Genomic DNA, 19,549 nt, shown 5'->3' on the forward strand with positions numbered 1-19,549 from the left:
TAATGGAGAGCACTATGGATTGTTTGCAGTACAGTGGTCCCTCAACATACGATGGTAATCCGATCCAAATGGACCATTGTTTGTTGAAACCATCGTATGTTGAGGGATCCGTGCAATGTAAAGTATAGGACAGTGGTCTACAACCTGAGGACCTCCAGATGTTGCAAAACTACAACACCCAGCATGCCCGGACAGCCATTGGCTGTCCGGGCATGCTGGGTGTTGCAGTTTTGCAACATCTGGAGGTCCGCAGGTTGTGGACCACTGTTAGAGGAAGTTGTACACACCTGTCCCCGCCGCTCCGGACCGTCACCGCTGCCCGGGATGTCGCCATCCATCGCTGTCGCCGCGTCCCCGAGGTGTCCCCGACGCTCCGACAAGGCCTCTGCTTTCCCGGCATCAGGTCGCTACGCACGCCGCTCCTATTGGATGACAGGACGGCGTGCGCAGCGACGTGATGACGACGATGGAGAGCGCCGACAATGCAGGGATCCTGAAGAGGACGCGCCGGAGCCCCGAGCCCAGGTAAGTGATCGTCAGCGGACCACACGGGGCACCGTAAACGGCTATCTGGTAGTAGCTGAAGCAGTCTGCGCTGCCGGATAGCCGTTTATGTGATGGCCCCGACATACAAAAGCATCGTATGTTGATGCTGCCTCTGAGAGGCCATCGCATGTGGAAATTATCGTATGTCGGGGCCATTGTAGGTCGGGGGGTTACTGTATTAGGTTATGAATGTCCAGCTATTATGAATAGGGGCCACAAATGATTGTTGTGTGGACAGGTCTCAGGCACCTACCTTGGGAAGGGATGGTATCTTCTGAACAGCATGGGGTTGTTGTCTGTGTGCTGTACCCACTAGAACATTGTAAGGAATCTCTGCTACTCCTCTGCGTATCGAGCTGCAATCCTCTGCTCAACGCCAGGGCCAAGTCGTCGCAGTTCTCTGTTTCTTCACCTTGCTGGTAAAATAAAAGGCGGAAAGAAAGTAAAACACAAAGCTACAAAGCTTCACTACGACCCGCCACCAGAAGAAGTCACTTCATCCAAGTCAACAAACGTGTCATCCATCATAAAGTTCTCTGGATCTACTCCTATGTAGAGCATAGAGCAGTGTTTCCCAACCAGGGTGCCTCCAGCTGTTGCAAAACTACAACTCCCTGCATGCCCAGGCAAAACTAACTGGGGTGCCTCCAGCTGTTGCAAAATTACAACTCCGAGCATGCCTAGGCAAAAATAACCAGGGTGCCTCCAGCTGTTGCAAAATTACAACTCCCAGCATGCCCGGGCAAAACTAATCAGGGTGCCTCCAGCTGTTGCAAAACTACATCTCCAAGCATGCCCGGGCAAAACTAACCAGGGTGCCTCCTGCTATTGCAAAACTACAACTCCTAGCATGCCTGGGCAAAACTAACCAGGGTGCCTCCAGCTGTTGCAAAATTACAACTCCCAGCATGCCTGGGTAAAAATAACCAGGGTGACTCCAGCTGTTGCAAAATTACAACTCCCAGCATGCCCGGGCAAAATTAACCAGGGTGCCACCAGCTGTTGCAAAACTAAAACTCCCAGCATGCCTGGGCAGCCAATGGCTGGCCAGGCATGCTAGGAGTTTTAGTTTTGCGACAGCTGGAGGCACCCTGGTTGGGAAACACTGACACAGAGCCTACTCCCAAAATAATGAACATACAGAAGAGAGCAATACAATAGTCAACAGAGCAAACACTCAACATTTCAACCAGGTGTTAGAAGCAGAAGACGACATTGGAGAGAAGCGTGGTTAAAGCAGAGACGCCCCATTTGCATCACTCTTTACCCTGGACGGTGCGGGCACACTGGCATTTCTGTGAAATCGGACATCGCTGGTTGGTCCTAGAGCTGAGCTATAGCCTCCTCCACAGGGATCAGCTTCACGTTTACGTCTCTGAAGAGTATTCACCGTAGGCTGGTCGTATGGACCTGGCTTAGCCCAGTCCTGGATGAAAGGTTACAGGCTGTATATATATATATATACACGTATCCAAAGCACTTTGTTCACTCAAGGAAAGAGGGTTTAGTCCTGACAGAAATGGTGGCTGACCTTGACCAATGCTTTCTAAAAATTCACCGACCCTTCATAGAGTTTTAATTTAGGGTGGGGGTAATGCAGACCCCGATCATTAGCCCAATCATGGTCCTAGAGGGAGCTTTCTATGGAGCTTCTGAACTTCACCGTGAAAATGCATCCAAACAGGTTATAGAGCAGGAGGAGCTGAGAAGATTGATGTATAGTTTTGTTGGAAAACATTCAGCAGAACATGATACCTGCAGATTGTACTGTATTGTATATATCATCTGCTCAGCTCCTTCTGCTCTATAACCTCATACCTGCAGATTGCACTGTATTGTATATATCATCTGCTCAGCTCCTCCTGCTCTATAACATGATACCTGCAGATTGTACTGTATTGTATATATCATCTGCTCAGCTCCTTCTGCTCTATAACCTCATACCTGCAGATTGCACTGTATTGTATATATCATCTGCTCAGCTCCTCCTGCTCTATAACCTGATACCTGCAGATTGTACTGTATTGTATATATCATCTGCTCAGCTCCTCCTGCTCTATAACCTGATACCTGCAGATTGTACTGTATTGTATATATCATCTGCTCGGCTCCTCCTCCTGCTCTATAACATGATACCTGCAGATTGTACTGTATTGTATATATCATCTGCTCAGCTCCTCCTGCTGCTGTACTGTACTGTGTATATATATCTCATCTGCTCAGCTCCTCCTGCTCTATAACATGATACCTGCAGCTTGTACTGTATTGTATATATCATCTGCTCATCTTCTCCTGCTCTATAACATGATGCCTGCAGATTGTACTGTACTGTATATATCATCTGCTCAGCTCCTCCTGCTCTATAACATGATACCTGCAGATTGTACTGTATTGTATATATCATCTGCTCAGCTCATCCTGCTCTATAACATGTTACCTGCAGATTGTACTGTATTGTATATATCATCTGCTCAGTTCCTCCTGCTCTATAACATTATACCCGCAGATTGTACTGTATTGTATATATCATCTGTTCAGCTCCTCCTGCTCTATAACATGTTATCTGCAGATTGTACTGTATTGTATATATCATCTGAACAGCTCTTCCTGCTATATAACATGATACCTGCAGATTGTACTGTATACTATATATCATCTTCTCAGCTCCTCCTGCTCTATAACATGATACCTGTAGATTGTACTGTATTATATATATATCATCTGCTCAGCTCCTCCTGCTCTTTAACATGATACCTGCAGATTGTACTGTTTTGTATATATCATCTGCTCAGCTCCTCCTGCTCTATAACATGATACCTGCATATTGTACTGTATTGTATATATCATCTGCTCAGCTCCTCCTGCTCTATAACATGATACCTGCATATTGTACTGTATTGTATATATCATCTGCTCAGCTCTTCCTGCTCTATAACATGATACCTGCTGATTGTACTGTATTGTATATATGATCTGCTCAGCTCCTCCTGCTCTATTACATGATAACTGCAGATTGTACTGTATTGTATATATCATCTGCTCAGCTCCTCCTGCTCTATAACATGATACCTGCAGATTGTACTGTATTGTATATATGATCTGCTTAGCTCCTCCTGCTCTATAACACGATACCTGCAGATTGTACTGTATTGTATATATCATCTGCCCAGCTCCTCCTGCTCTATAACATGATACATGCAGATTGTATTGTATATCTCATCTGCTCAGCTCCTCCTGCTCTATAACATGATACCTGCAGATTGTACTGTATTGTATATATTATCTGCTCAGCTCCTCCTGCTCTATAACATGTTACCTGCAGATTGTACTTTAATGTATATATCTTCTGCTCAGCTCCTCCTGCTTTATAATATGATACCTATAGATTGTACTGTATTGTATATCTCATCTGCCCAGCTCCTCCTGCTCTATAACATGATACCAGCAGATTTTACTGTATTGTATACATCATCTGCTCAGCTCCTCCTGCTCTATAACATGATACCTGCATATTGTACTGTATTGTATATATCATCTGCTCAGCTCTTCCTGCTCTAAAACATGATACCTGCAGATTGTACTGTATTGTATATATCATCTGCTCAGCTCCTCCTGCTCTATAACATGTTACCTGCAGATTGTACTTTAATGTATATATCTTCTGCTCAGCTCCTCCTGCTCTATAACATGATACCTGCATATTGTACTGTATTGTATATATCATCTGCTCAGCTCCTCCTGCTCTATAACATGATACCTGCATATTGTACTGTATTGTATATATCATCTGCTCAGCTCTTCCTGCTCTAAAACATGATACCTGCAGATTGTACTGTATTGTATATATCATCTGCTCAGCTCCTCCTGCTCTATAACATGATACCTGCAGATTGTACTGTATTGTATATATCATCTGCTCAGCTCCTCCTGCTCTATAACATGATACCTGCAGATTGTACTGTATATATCATCTTCTCAGCTCCTCCTGCTCTATAACATGATACCTGTAGATTGTACTGTATTGTATATATCATATGCTCAGCTCCTCCTGCTCTATAACATGATACCTGCATATTGTACTGTATTGTATATATTATCTGCTCAGCTCCTCCTGCTCTATAACATTATCCCTGCAGATTGGACTGTATTATATAGTATATTCTCCCTAATGACCAGCAACAAAATAAAAAATTATGTTTAGAGTTTGAGCCACCATTTCCGATTCAGAAACCTAAAGAGCAAGTATGACAAAAATGTTACCTACTAAATCTTATGCTAAAACAGAATTGCTCAAATTCTATATATTAACATTTCATTAACCTCTCAAAAGAAGGATTTACCTAAAAGAGCAAATAACATTGTAGTTATTAAAAGAGAGGAAGTGTTAGAAGAAAGAAGAAATCACCCAGATGGCCGATAATACTTCAGTTCACAACCCCCATCTGCATTATGGTACAGGATCCTTAAAATTGGTCAATGGGGACATACAAAGGGCAGATAAAGTATCACTACCATTGTAGGTGGTCAGTAGGCTGTGTGATGGAACATGGCGCACACCTCTGTGTGATGTCCTATAGAGTTGCCAATGAAGATCCTGGCCGCATGAATATAAGGCTGGGTTCACACCAACATTTTTTCTTATGCTGTTTTGCTTCATCATTAAAACAGAATAATAATAATAATAATAAAAAGAAATGCTGCAGTTGGGTCCATTACATGATGGGCACCAATGGTGTCCAACAGACCCCACTGAATTCAATGGGGCTGTTGGGTTTCCATCATTGTGTCCATTTTGCCATGGAATCTTCTACGCAGATGTGAACCCAGCCTTAAAGGAGCACTCCTTTGCACTTCCATCATGGTGAAGATAGGCATCAACTCTTAAAGGGGTAGTCTACTGGCCAGCGTTTGGAACTAAATGTTCCGAACGCTTTTTTCGCGCTGCAAGTCAAGCATGCCTCTTGTGACCTCAATGCAAGTCTATGGGAGGGGGCGTGACGGTAGTCACGCACCCTCCCATTGACTTGCATTGAGGGGCGCGGCCATGATGTCACGAGGGGCGTGGCCGACCCCCGCAGCACAAAAACAGCATTCGGAACCTTTAGTTCCAAACGCTGGCCAGTAAACTACCCCTTTAAGAGTAGATGCCTATGATGGATGTGCAAAGGCCGGACACTATTCAACCAATAAAAACCATCCTGGGGGAAAAAATATGACCGTATCAACCAATACTATTTCCCTGTAGGATCAGTCAATTGTGATATCCAATGGTGTCCATACTGGTGCCCATACTGAATATATATACCATTCACCTAATTATGACAAAATGGGTTATATCATCATCTAATGGCAGTCTACGAGTAATGCTCATAGCTCAATACCAGTCAATAGTTATATTGGGAACCCAAAAAGAAGGGGTTCCCATTAGATGGTATACACATATACATGACCATTCCAGGTGGGGGTTGTGCAAAACTGAGGTTTACAGGATAAACATGGGGGGGGGGGGGGGGGGGGGACTTTTCTGGTGTCAAACATCGATACATTCCCTCCCCATAAATTTTTCAATAAATCTAAAAAGGAAGACACTGAAAAAATATTAGTCGGTGACACAAGACGAGCAGTGAAAGTATGAAGAGTCAGGTGACAGAAGACGAGCAGTGAAAGTGTGAAGAGTCAGGCTGTACAGCATAAAGACAAACCTTCCAGGTGGGGATCTTAGATGATGGTAACATGCCCGGCCCAATGGTGTAATAGTGCTGACAATCTGAGCTAGACCGGGTCCAAGGACGGGAGGCTGGGAGCGGGAAATGGGTGAAATGACCGGCGGAGGACGGGTCATTGGACAAACCAAAGTGATAATAGCCATTAGACAACTAAGGACAAACAATACGGAGGAAAGAGAACAAAACAGGGAAAAAATAAATCAATATGATGGTCAAACGAGGGGAACGGAAAAAAAAACAACAACAACAACAACAATTTAGGACTTAAAGGGGTACTCCACTGGCCAGCGTTTGGAACATTTAGTTCTGAATGCTGTGCTCACGCTGTGGGGGTCACGATGTCACGCCCCGCCCCCTCAATGCAAGTCTATGGGAGGGGGCGTGGCGGCCCCTCCCATAGACTTGCATTGAGGGGGCGGGGCGTGATGTTGCAACAGAGCATGGCCGATCGCTGCACCGCGAGCACAGTTCGGAACTAAATGTTCCGAACGCTGGCCAATGAAGTAACCCTTTAAAGGGGTTTTACCACTAAAAGCCTTTATAACCTACCCACAAAGCGGGAGATAAATGTGAAATTGCTGGAAGTCCAACCACGAGGACCCCCTACAACTCACAAGAAGGGAGGACTATCCTTTATATAAGATAAGGCCAGGGACTATTCATAATGTTCAAGATATTGGGCAGACTAGATGGGCCAAATGGTTCTGCTGACACATTCTATGTCTCCATGGTAACAGACTACAAATTCTCTGTAGTCTGATCCCGCAATCATACTCCTACCTATCAGCTGGTTAGGGGGATAGACGGATGATAATATGACTGCAGGATGCGGGATGATAATATGACTGCAGGATGATAATATGACTGCGGATGCGGGATGATCATATGACTGCAGGATGCGGGATGATCATATGACTGCAGGGACGGACTACATAGGTTTCATAGTCTGTTCCCATGGTGGACACTCATAGATCTGCAAAGAAGCTCTATATACATCATGTTAGATTATGTGAAGGTGAACATAGCCTTTAAGGAATTGATAATATTCCTATCAATCTTGGCCTAGTCCCAAAATGGCTGCCTCTATGGGAGGGAAATCAATAAAAAAATAATCAATGGGAACATAAAAATGGATAATATGATGGAAAAATACCACAAGATGAAGTCACACGAACACATTTATACATAATGCTACACAATATCCCAGCAGAATAGTGAGCGCAGCACTGGAGTATAATACAGGATATAACTCAGGATCAGTAAAGGATAAGTAATGTAACATCTGTACACAGTGACCTCACCAGCAGAATAGTGAGTACAGCTCTGGAGTATAATACAGGATATAACTCAGGATCAGTACAGGATAAGTAATGTAATGTATGTACACAGTGACCTCACCAGCAGAATAGTGAGTACAGCTCTGGAGTATAATACAGGATATAACTCAGGATCAGTACAGGATAAGTAATGTAATGTATGTACACAGTGACCCCACCAGCAGAATAGTGAGTACAGCTCTTGAGTATAATACAGGATATAACTCAGGATCAGTACAGGATAAGTAATGTAATGTTTGTACACAGTGACCTCACCAGCAGAATAGTGAGTACAGCTCTGGAGTATAATACAGGATATAACTCAGGATCAGTACAGGATAAGTAATGTAATGTATGTACAAAATGATCCCACCAGCAGAATAGTGAGTACAGCTCTGGAGTATAATACAGGATATAACTCAGGATCAGTACAGGATAAGTAATGTAATGTATGTACACAGTGACCTCACCAGCAGAATAGTGAGTACAGTTCTGGGGATATACAGGATATAATTCAGGATTAGGATACTGTATGCACACTATGGGGGAGATTTATCAAAACCCGTCCAGAGAAAAATTTGCTGAGTTGCCCATAGCAACCAATCAGATCGCTTCTTTCATTTTTGAAAAGGCCTGCGAAAAATGAAAGAAGCGATCTGATTGGTTGCTATGGGCAACTCAGCAACTTTTTCTCTGGACGGGTTTTGATAAATCTCCCCTTATGAATCAGTTTTTCGTGTACAATTGATATCAACTGTAAAATGACATTCATCAACTTTAGGTTATTTAAATATATATATATATATATATATATATATATATATATATATATATATATATAGTCAGTAACATAACTTCAGATATTTAAGCATTTTACAACATTTAACAAAAAAATTAAAATAATAATAATTCATATACAGAACATGAAGCCGTTGACACAGTTTCCACCATATTACACAGGGTGGGTCTCCTATCATTTTGCATCCAACCCCCTATTCTGACTTACATAGATGTAGACATTGTGCGACTGTCAACAGAAGAAACACACAAACTAAAGAAACACATGTTTAGCTCACAGAGCATTGTCTACACTTGATACAATTGTATCACTTCTCAGCTGAGAGCAGGCCTAGCTATGTACAAATAATTGTATTAGTATGGAGTCCATTAAGTTTAGCTCACAGAGCATTGTCTAGACTGGATACAATTGTATCTACTTCTCAGCTGAGTGCAGGACTAACTATGCACAATTTATCAGTCTGGAGTTCAGGATGTTTAGCTCACAGAGCATTGTTTAGACTGGATACAATTGTATCTACTTCTCAGCTGAGAGCAGGACTAGCTATGTACATTGTATCAGTCTGGAGTCCAGGATGTTTAGCTAACAGAGCATTGCCTAGACTGGATACAATTGTATCTACTTCTCAGCTGAGAGCAGGACTATCTATATACAATGTATCAGTCTGGAGTCCAGGCTGTTTAGCTCACAGAGCATTGTCTACGCCGGATACAATCATATCCCCTTCCCTGCTGAGAGTAGTCTGCGAGTGTTCTCATTCACTGACAGCAAACATATATGAAAACAGTGAAGAAGTGAAACACCAAATATATTTGAAAGGAAACTGCTGGAAATAGAACAATTCTAGAAAAAGAAGCTATGATTTCCAACCAGAAGTTATGTTTTCTTGAAAAATGGCGCAAACCTGAGTTTGTCACTTTGCAGCATTGTTTGGGATATCCCAGTATGTTACTTGGGGTTCTACATAGGACTGCGAGTAAATTGTCTGCAGTGAACTATCCCTTAAAGGGGTACTCCGATCGAAAACTTTATTTTTTTTTATCAACTGGTGCCAGAAAGTTAAACAGATTTTTAAATTACTTCTATAAAAAAAATCTTAATCCTTCCAGTACTTATTAGCTGCTGAATACTACAGAGGAAATTATTTTCTTTTTGGAACACAGAGCTCTCTGCTGACATCACGAGCACAGTGCTCTCTGCTGACTCCTCTGTCCATTTTAAGAGCTGTCCAGAGTAGGAGAAAATCCCCATAGAAAAGATATGCTGCTCTGGACAGTTTCTAAAATGGACAGGGATGTCAGCAGAGAACACTGTGCTCATGATGTCAGCAGAGAGCACTATGCTCATGATGTCAGCAGAGAGCACTGTGGTCATGATGTCAGCAGAGAGCACTGTGGTCGTGATGTCAGCAGAGAGAGCACTGTGTTCCAAAAAGAAAAGTATTTCCTCTGTAGTATTCAGCAGCTAATAAGTACTGGAAGGATTAAGATTTTTTAATAGAAGCAATTTATAAATCTGTTTAGCTTTCTGGCACCAGTTGATAAAAAAAAAAGTTTTCCACCGGAGTACCCCTTTAATGCAGTGTTTCCCAACCAGGGTGCCTCCAGCTGTTGCAAAACTACAACTCCCAGCATGCCCGGACAGCCTTTGGCTGTCCGGGCATGCTGGGAGTTGTAGTTTTGCAACAGCTGGAGGCACCCTGGTTGGGAAACACTGCCTTAATGCACCGTTCAGTGAAATAACAGTTCATAATCCTACAAATCCCACAACTGAATAGCGCCCCCTCTAGCAGCCTCGCGGTCCATTCACCTTATCAGTGGAGGCCCACGCTCCCATGGTGGATCCAGAACTCACAGAAGTCGGGGAGCTGCACTCGCTCACGGACTGGCAGGTCTCAGAGGCTTCAGATGACGCTGAACTGGATGAATTCTGCTATGAGAGAAGGAGAAGATAAGGTGGATGATCAAATAACAGGACAGAAAGTCGGAAACAATTTCTGTAGTCAGTGGAGCCCCGTCTATGGCGCAAGGGTGGATAAATGAAACATCTACAACAACAAGCAGGTCAGCAGATCTTTAAAGGAGTACTCCAGATTACAAAAATCGGACCCCCGCTATCTGACACTAATCCCTTATCTTTTGGAGAGGGGATTAGTGTCAGATAGCGGGGGTCCGACTGTTGGGACCACCTGCGATCTCCAGCCTGGCGCACCTGGCTCTCCCATGCACGGAGCTGTGCCGACCACCACACAAACCGATGGTCAACAAGCCACCTACATGTATATCTATGGGAGAGCCAAAGATACCTGAGTACAGCACTTCGGCTCTCCCATAGAACTGAAGAGAAGGCATGTGCCGACCCCCGCTCTGTCCAGCAAAGTTAAAGTGTCGGGCAGGAGATCACAAGGGTCCCAGCGGCAGAACCTCAGATGATCTGACACTTATCCCCTATCCTAAGGATAGGCAATAACTTTTATTTTTTGTATTTTTTTTTTATTTTTTTTAAGCTGGCTAAATCCCCTTAAAGGAATTCTGGTCTTGTAATAAATGAGAACCAACTGTTTCTAAAAGGGATATTCCAATCTTATATTGGTATTTTACTAAATTATAGGAAATCAGAAGATTAAAAAATAAATAAATATATATATATATCCCACTGGGTCTTGGATGGTGTAGGGCTGCATCCACAGCAATGTTGAAGAAATCAGAATCATATATATAATACCGTATTTATCGGGGTATACCACGCACCGGCCTATAACACGCACCCTCATTTTACCAAGGATATTTGGGTAAAAAAAAGTTTTTTACCCAAATATCCATGGTAAAATGAGGGTGCGTGTGTGCGCGTGTATACCCACGATACACCCCCAGGAAAGGCAGGGGGAGAGAGGCCATCGCTGCCGGCCCTTCTCTCCCCCTGCCTTTCCTGGGGTGTAGAGCCCTGCTGCCGGCCCTTCTCACCCCCTGGCTATCGGGGCCGCTGCCCGTTCTGTCCCCCTGACTATCGGCGCCGGCGCCCCATTGCCGGCGCCGATAGCCAGGGGGAGAGAAGCGGCGCCGGCAATGGGGCAGCGGCGCCGATAGCCAGGGGGAGAGAAGGGCCGGCAGCAGGGCTCTAGACCCCCAGGGCAGGCAGGGGCAGAGAAGCCGGCAGCGCTGGTGGTCTCTGCACCTGCAAAGCTGCTGTAGTTCATTGATTTAAAGCGCCCGCTTTAAATCATTGAACTGCAGCGGCTTATCGGCGTATAACACGCAGGTAGACTTTAGGCTAAAAATTTTAGCCTAAAAAGTGCGTGTTATACGCCGATAAATACGGTATATATAAATATATATAAAATAAATATCATTTATTTTAATAATTTTTCTACCTGGATTCACAGTGTGTATTCTATCCCCTCCTTTTTTGTTTTTTTTCCACTTGGCCTGAACTCCGCCCCACCCCCTCAGTCTGACTGGGAGCACATGGTCAGTGAGCTTTTACACCTTATTCACACTGGTGTGGTGCTGGGCGGCGTCCGTTGCTGCCGTGGCGCTGTGTCTGCAGGGGGGTGCGGCCCAGAGACTGGTTTGAGTGGTATTGGGGCCGCTCTGCCAGTGGGTCGTTCCCCCTGTGGGCACTGGTGTCGAGGCGGTGGTTGACACCGCCCAGTGCTACGCCATTTTATGCTAGGGACGTTAAGGACCCACTCTTAATAGGGGGCCTTGACGTGGCGAGTGGGTTTGTACCTTTTGATCAAAATGTATAATAACAACCTGTTAGTTTTTGAAATTATGCTGAGAAGCAATTAGATTAAAATCCAAAATTGTGGATGTGCGGCCATGTCTGTTTTTTCTACCAGAATTCACACACACATATATTTATTTCTTCTTGCTGTGGCTGCTGCCCTGCACATCCGAAACGCAGTGGGACTAAGAGGGTGAGCTGGATACAAGTTGGTGGGTTTGAATCACTAAATTATACCGCCATTTTATGATCAGTCGGGGTCCAGCTCTTCTGACTAGAGATGAGCGAACTTACAGTAAATTCGATTCGTCACGAACTTCTCGGCTCGGCAGTTCATGACTTATCCTGCATAAATGAGTTCAGCTTTCAGGTGCTCCGCTGGGCTGGAAAAGGTGGATACAGTCCTATGAGACTCTTTCCTTGGAATGTATCCACCTTTTCCAGCCCACCGGAGCACCGGAAAGCTGAACTCATTTATACAGGATAAGTCATCAACTGCCGAGCCGAGAAGTTCGTGACGAATCGAATTTACTGTAAGTTTACTTCCGACGATGGGAACAGTAGCTGGCCCTATTGATTTGGGCAGAGCTATACTGTACTCATCCCCGGCCACTGTACCCCCTTTATTCTCCGGATCAGCGAGAACTCTAAATCAGGGTTTCCCAACCAGTGCGCTTCCAGCTGTAGCAAAACTACAACTCCCAGCATGCCCAGACAGGCAGACACATCTATATAAGAGAAGATTCTTACCTGGTTCACAGCCTCTGGCGGCATGGGGGACGGAGACTTTGACTGAAAGGCATCCTGGGAGATGAAACCCGAATCGTGGGAGGACACGCTGGACAGCCTCATGGGGGCCTGCTGGGGCAGATTGGAGCTGCGATAGCGATAGTGCGAAGTGGGTGAGTGTGAGTGGGAACCACTGGATCTGGAGTCACTACTGTTAACGCTGTTCAGACTGCTGTGTGAGACAAAGGAAGGGGGGCGGGAGGCAAGGAAAAGACGAGAGGGGCAGTAAAAGGTTGGGGGTAGGTGGTTTAGGGGGGTTTATAAAGAAAAGAAAATGCAGGGGTAAGAAGAGGAGGAAAGGGAAAAAGCAAGCACCAAATTAAAACTCCACCAATCTTCGGGCAGCATGAGCACCAAAAACACACACAATACAGGAAGACAGTATCCGAGGTGTCGGATGCTGCAAGTGACAGGTTTGCATGCATTGCGGCGTTCCGTAACCTGCAGTTCTCCGGCTGTTGCGAAACTACAACTCCCATGATGCCCTGACAGCCGAAGGCTGTCAGGGCATCATGGGAGTTGTAGTTTCGCTACAGCCGGAGAGAGACGCAGGTTACGAACACTGAATAATTGGATATATATATCATCTCATCTCATACTGTAGGAGTGTGCACACAGTCATGTATAACGCACACAGGTTGCTGCTTTGAGCATGCTCATGTGGTTCCTCTGGGACTGGCACATGGGGGGGGGGGGGCAAGGCAGCATCGCAGTGTGTTGGACAGACAACAGGGGGAAAGGGGGATATTTCAGAACCATTAAGAACAGCATGCACATTAAACAGTTTTATTGCACACAAAAAACTGTTTTTACCCGAAGTGAACGGCAATACTCAATGCAATATACACAAGGGACCGTGTGACACACAGACAGGTCAACTCCTTATGTATTGGTTAGATGCAGGTCCTGGTTGAGCCAGGAATTCAAAGGTTAATTGGCGCAATAACATTTAGCATTATAAACCAACATAGACATGAAAGAAAAGAGTCAGGTGTAATGTATGAGTTTTATCCTATGAAATTACATTGGTCCTACTGACTGGTAAACATGTTGTGGTCACTGTACCGCCTCTTCTACATGAGGACGTGGCGGTGGTCTGCCTATCTGCCCTTATTCTAAGACAAGGGTGACAGCGGCTTCACATTGCTACCGCAGTGGCCACTGCAGGACAAATGTGGAATTACATGATGTCCATTCCTTTGAACTGAAATACTTGGCCTTGTCAGTTCCTCCAGCACCTATGAAGTTTTTATCCTGAACATTACCTTTAGCACCTGCCACGCCTACAGTTTAGAGTAATTCTGGAACACCCAGAGACTTATAAGACTGGTTACTATGACTATGAAGTCTGACACGCCGGTCAACAACCAGCCACAATCATGTATTCACGTAATACTGGAAACTATAGAGGCTTAATTGTCTGAAAAACATGTTTTAGTGGTTGTCCCGCCTGGACAATTCATCCTCTAAATGGACATGGCGGCGGTCTGCTGATCAGTTCTTACTCTAAAACAAGGTTGAAGGCGGCTTCACATTGCTACTGCAGCGGCCACTACAGGGCAGATGTGGAATAACAAGGCTGCCATAAACTGCTATACTTGGTCGTGTTGGGTCCTCCAGCAACCATGCTGTTCTAATCCTTGGCAATACATTTAGAACCTGCCACGCTTTCTCTGTCCTCAGTTAAAGGGGTACTCCGCTGCACACATCTTATCCCCTATCCAAAGAATAGGGGATAAGATGTTAGATCGCAAGGTTCCTGCCGCTGGGGACCCCCGCGATCCCTGGCCCGGCACCACTGTCATTCGTGGCACAGAGCGAATTCTGCTCCGTGCCTGATGACTGGCGATGCAAGCCGCCACGCCCCCTCCATTCAAGTGTATAGGAGGTGTGACGGTTCTGTACTAGCCATCATGTCCCTCCCATAGACATGAATGGAGGGGGCGTGACTTGACGGCACAAGCGCGGAAGCTGCAAACTTCCGTTTTCCGGACGACGCAGCTGCCGGCCTGGAGATTACCGGGGTCCCAAGCGGACGGATCCCTGCGATAGGGGATCCTTTGGATAGGGGATAAGATGTGTGCAGAGGAGTACCCCTTTAAGACTGGTTACTATGAAGTCTAACACACCAGTCACCAACCAGACACAATCATCTTTCCTCAAACATGGGAGATATTTCCTCATGATCTATCTCCATAACTTTAATAACAGACAGAGAAGTTGGGGGTTAAAGGGGTACTCCACCCTAGACATCTTATCCCCTATCCGCTGGGGACCCCTGCGATCTCGGCTGCGGCTCCACAGACATCCGGTGGACGGAGCAAACTTCTCTCTGTGCCGGATGACTGGCGATGCGGGGGCAGAGGCTTGTGACGTCACGGTCACGCCCCGCTCGTGATGTCACGGCCATGCCTCCTCAATGCAAGTCTATAGGAGGACCGTCACGCCCCCTCCCATTGACTTGCATTGAGGGGGTGTTGCCACGACGTCATGAGCGGGGCACGGCCGTGATGTCACGAGCCTCTGGTGCTGCACACTATGCCCTAAACGAACGCTGGGTGCAGCAGGGATATCACGGGGGTCCCCAGTCCCCAGCAATCCGAAATCTTATCTCCTATCCTTTGGATAGAGGATAAGATGTCTAGGGGCGGAGTACCTCTTTATGGGGATTGTTCAGAATTAGAAAATCGTGGCTGCTTTGTTCCAGAAAGAGCGCTACCACGGGTTGTGCCTGGCGGTACAGTTCAAATCAGTTGAAGTGAATAGGGTGGGGCTGCAATAGCAGGCGTAACCTCTGAAACAAGTGTGGCGCTGCTTTTTGGAAGAAAGCTACCATGTTTTTCTAATCCTTGTTTTCTAATCTGTTAAACCCTTCCAGGCTTTATTTAGGACAGATTGGTTGCTATGGCCGCACAGCCTGAAAGGCCCATTGATATAACCAAAGGCGTAGCTTGTAGCTTCTGGGCCCTGATGCAAAATCTGCAACAGGGCCCCATATGCCAAATCTAATACTGGTCTCTTATGGGGCAAATGTGTTTTGGGGGCCCCGATGCAACTGCCACGTCTGCTACCTTTATAGCTACGCCCCTGGATATAACTGAGGTTGTTATGCAGTCTATCACTACCAACCTGACTGCCTAATTTCGATTTTTCTCTAAATTACAACCACAATGTAACAATGGGCTGTTCACTACCCAGAGACCTACAAAGAGACCCCATCACTTACCTGCAGACACTGGACTTGCGGGACATGGTGGTACTTGGAGAGGACGGTGGAGTCTGGTAAGACCAGTTATAGTCTGAGCCCTTTAGATCATGAATCACCTATCGAGAGATAAAGAAATCTTATTATCTGTCCCATCCATTCCGAAATGAGGATCTTGGGGGAGATTTATCAAAACCTGTGCAGAGGAAAAGTTGACCCGTTGCCCATAGCAACCAATCAGATCGCTTCTTTCATTTTTCAGAGGCCCTTTTCTAAAATGACAGAAGCGATCTGATTGGTTGCTATGGGCAACGGGTCAACTTTTCCTCTGGACAGGTTTTGATAAATCTCCCCCATTATGTATAACAAGTAGAGACCCGACACCTATAAAGATATGTAAGACGTAGCAGTGATCATGGAGACATCGCTGAACAATTGGCTTCTCCCGCGCCTGATACGGCTGATATCATTGAGCCAAAGAATGCATTCAGTATATCAGCCTTTTAAGAAAGACCCCATCGGTAAAAATCCAGATATGTGTCCTGTAGTCAGTCACCTGTTCACTGGCGGACGGTAGTTTATGTGGATCCATGGTGAGGGTCTTCAGGTCTTCAGATATTGTTTGGAGGTGAGTGATCTCCCCCAACATTGAAATCTCTTCCTCCTAATTCACAAAATGACACAAGATCAGGTGACGGCTAGAACCAACAAAATCAAACAATCCACCTTAAAGGGGTTCTCCACCCCCCAGACATCTTATCCCCTATCCAAAGGATAGGGGATAAGATGTCTGATCGGGCGGTTGGGGTCATGACATCACCGACACGCTCCTTGTCACGTCACGCCACGCCCCCTCAATGCAAGTCTATGGGAGGGGGCGTGGCACCGCCACGCCCCCTCCCATAGACTTGCATTGAGGGGGCGTGGTGTGACGTCACAAGGGGGCGTGACCGCAACGTCACAATCCCGCCGCCCGCTTCAAGCATTCAGAAAAAAAAATTCCGAACGCCGGGGCTGCTGAGTACCTCTTTAAATGCCAAGAATGGGGGAGCTGGTTCCCAGTAAACAAGTGGCCACCGCTGTGTCATGACTCTCCGGCCCCCGATATAATTTTTGAAATTTGTTGGAAACTCCCTTAACAAGGTGATTCTGGTTTTACATAAATAAGCTTAAAAGGGGTAGTCCAGTGGTGAAAAACTTATCCCCTATCCTAAGGATAGGGGATAAGTTTGAGATCGCGGGGGGTCCGACCGCTGGGGCCCCCTGCGATCTCTCTGTACAGGGCCCCGGCTCTCCGGCCAGATAGCGGGTGTCGACCCCCGCACGAAGCGGCGGCCGACACGCCCCCTCAATATATCTCAATGGCAGAGCCGGAGACTGCCGAAGGCAGCGCTTCGGCTCTGCCATAGAGTTGTATTGAGGGGGCGTGTCAGCCGCCGCTTCGTGCGGAGGTCGACACGCCCCCTTCCCGCGTGCTGTCGGGCTCCGTACAGGAGATCGCAGGGGGCCCCAGCAGTCGGACCCCCCGCGATCTGCAACTTATCCCCTATCCTTAAGATCCACATATAAATTATTAATATAGTATGATTTTTCAAGCAGTTTTCCAACATATACAAGTTTGCATCTTTTTGCGCCACCTAAGCCACTTTTCCTTATTTTTTTAAATCAACTGGTGCCAAAATTTTTTAAAAGATTTGTAAATTAATTCTGTTTAAAAATCTTAATCCTTCTAGTACTTAGGAGCTGCTGTATGCTCCACAGAAAGTTCTTTTCTTTTTGGATTTCCTTTCTGTCTGACCACAGTGTCTCTCTGCTAACACCATTCTCCATTTTAGGAACTGTCCAGAGCAGGAGCAAATCCCCATAGCAAAACTCTCCTGCTCTGGACAGTTCCTGACATCGACAGAGGTGTCAGCAGAGAGAGATTTTTAAATAGAATTAATTTACAAATCTGTTTAACTTTCTGGCACCGGTTGATTTAAAGAAAAATGTTTTCCAGCGGAGTACCCCTTTAAAGTAGGTGGGGTCAAGCGGGAATGGGCATGGCCACCCACAGCCCGCCAGAATTCCCTACCCTACACCAGAAATTGAGTAGTCTGAGACATGGACGGTTGCACCAAATGTATTATGAGGCTTGTGTCTCTTGATGGGGTTTTTATGTGATGCCAAGTTGGTAAAATCAGATGTAAAATGACAATTCATCTATATGAAACCGGTGAAAATTTTTTTTTTCATATCAACTGGCTTCAGAATTTAAAAAGATTTGTAAATTACTTTTATTAAAAGATCTTAATCCTACCAGTACTTATCAGCTGCTGAAGTTGAGTTGTTCTTTTCTGTCTGACAACAGTGCTCTCTGCTGACACCTCTGTCCATGTCAGGAACTGTCCAGAGCAGGGAGAGGTTTGCTATGGGGATTTGCTCCTGCTCTGGACAGTTCCTGAGACATACAGAAGTGTCAGCAGAGAGCACTGTGGTCAGACAGAAAAGGACAACTCAACTTAGGCAGCTGATAAGTACTGGTAGGATTACGATTTTTTAATAGAAGTCATTTACAAATCTGTTTTAACTTTCTGGAGCCAGTTTATATGAAAAAAAAAAAGTTTTACACCAGAGTACCCCTTTAAGAAGGAGCAGACGTACTATGACAGGCCGGAGCATGGAGATAAAGGAGCAGAAGCGGCTGCGTTCCTCGATAAGCGCTTTCCTGACTGCTTGTTTCTCGGTCTCCTCCAGGAGCAGGTACTTGTCATTGACGTCTTGTAGAGCGCTGTCCAGCTGAGGCTGTATATCTCCTCTACCTGCAAACACAACCAGAAACACTGTGAGACAAACTTCTGGAGAGTCACTATATAGGGAGCAGAGGTAACAGTACTGCCAGGCTCTGGTGCCCAAACACCATCCACCACCTAAGATATGAATATCATAAACAACACACGGTAGGTCGGGGAAACCTTTCAGCTTTTGCACCTCCTAACAGCTCAGCGGAAATGGCCAAGATGGAGGGAAATTTGTCAAAATCACCAACTTGCTTTTCTCAGTCCAATGATAGCCCCTCAACTGGGAAAATGTCTACAAGTGCATTATAGAGTCTTGTATAGCATTCAATCATCTCTCACCAAGATGTACACTACCCAAAAGTAGCCTCAGAGAGCCTTTTTATAGGGCAGTGCGGGAGACCCAGTGTAGGTTGGTAGGTAGGTAGACAAATAGACAGACCGACAGATTCATCGATCGATATAAGATAGATACATATGAGATAGATGGATATGAGATAGATGGATATGAGATAGATGGATATAGATAGATAGATAGATATAAGAGATATGAGAATGATATGAGATAGATAGATATGAGATAGATAGATATGAGAGATAGATTTGAGATAGATAGATATGAGATAGATGATAGATATGAGATAGATAGATATGAGATAGATGAT

The 19,549-nt window shown here is 45.4% G+C and overlaps 1 protein-coding gene across 8 annotated transcripts in view; it reads right to left on the minus strand.

The window, feature by feature from the left end:
• The window catches only part of MTSS1 (MTSS I-BAR domain containing 1), a 195,488-nt gene that overhangs the window by 7,331 nt on the left and 168,608 nt on the right, over positions 1-19,549 (minus strand). For 3 of the 8 annotated variants that reach the window (XM_056522724.1, XM_056522729.1, XM_056522728.1), the window contains 8 exons: positions 18,751-18,908; positions 16,664-16,771; positions 16,129-16,226; positions 12,864-13,074; positions 10,197-10,319; positions 6,249-6,422; positions 1,814-1,972; positions 800-962 (listed from right to left, as the gene is read on the minus strand). In XM_056522724.1, coding sequence (XP_056378699.1) covers positions 800-962; positions 1,814-1,972; positions 6,249-6,422; positions 10,197-10,319; positions 12,864-13,074; positions 16,129-16,226; positions 16,664-16,771; positions 18,751-18,908 — 1,194 coding nt within the window. The remainder of the gene's footprint in view (positions 1-799; positions 963-1,813; positions 1,973-6,248; positions 6,423-10,196; positions 10,320-12,863; positions 13,075-16,128; positions 16,227-16,663; positions 16,772-18,750; positions 18,909-19,549) is intronic. The other 5 variants (XM_056522727.1, XM_056522726.1, XM_056522725.1 and 2 more) reach the window with 5 other exon arrangements.

The sequence above is a fragment of the Hyla sarda genome, chromosome 5 (assembly GCF_029499605.1).
Source record: "Hyla sarda isolate aHylSar1 chromosome 5, aHylSar1.hap1, whole genome shotgun sequence".
NCBI lineage: Eukaryota > Metazoa > Chordata > Amphibia > Anura > Hylidae > Hyla > Hyla sarda.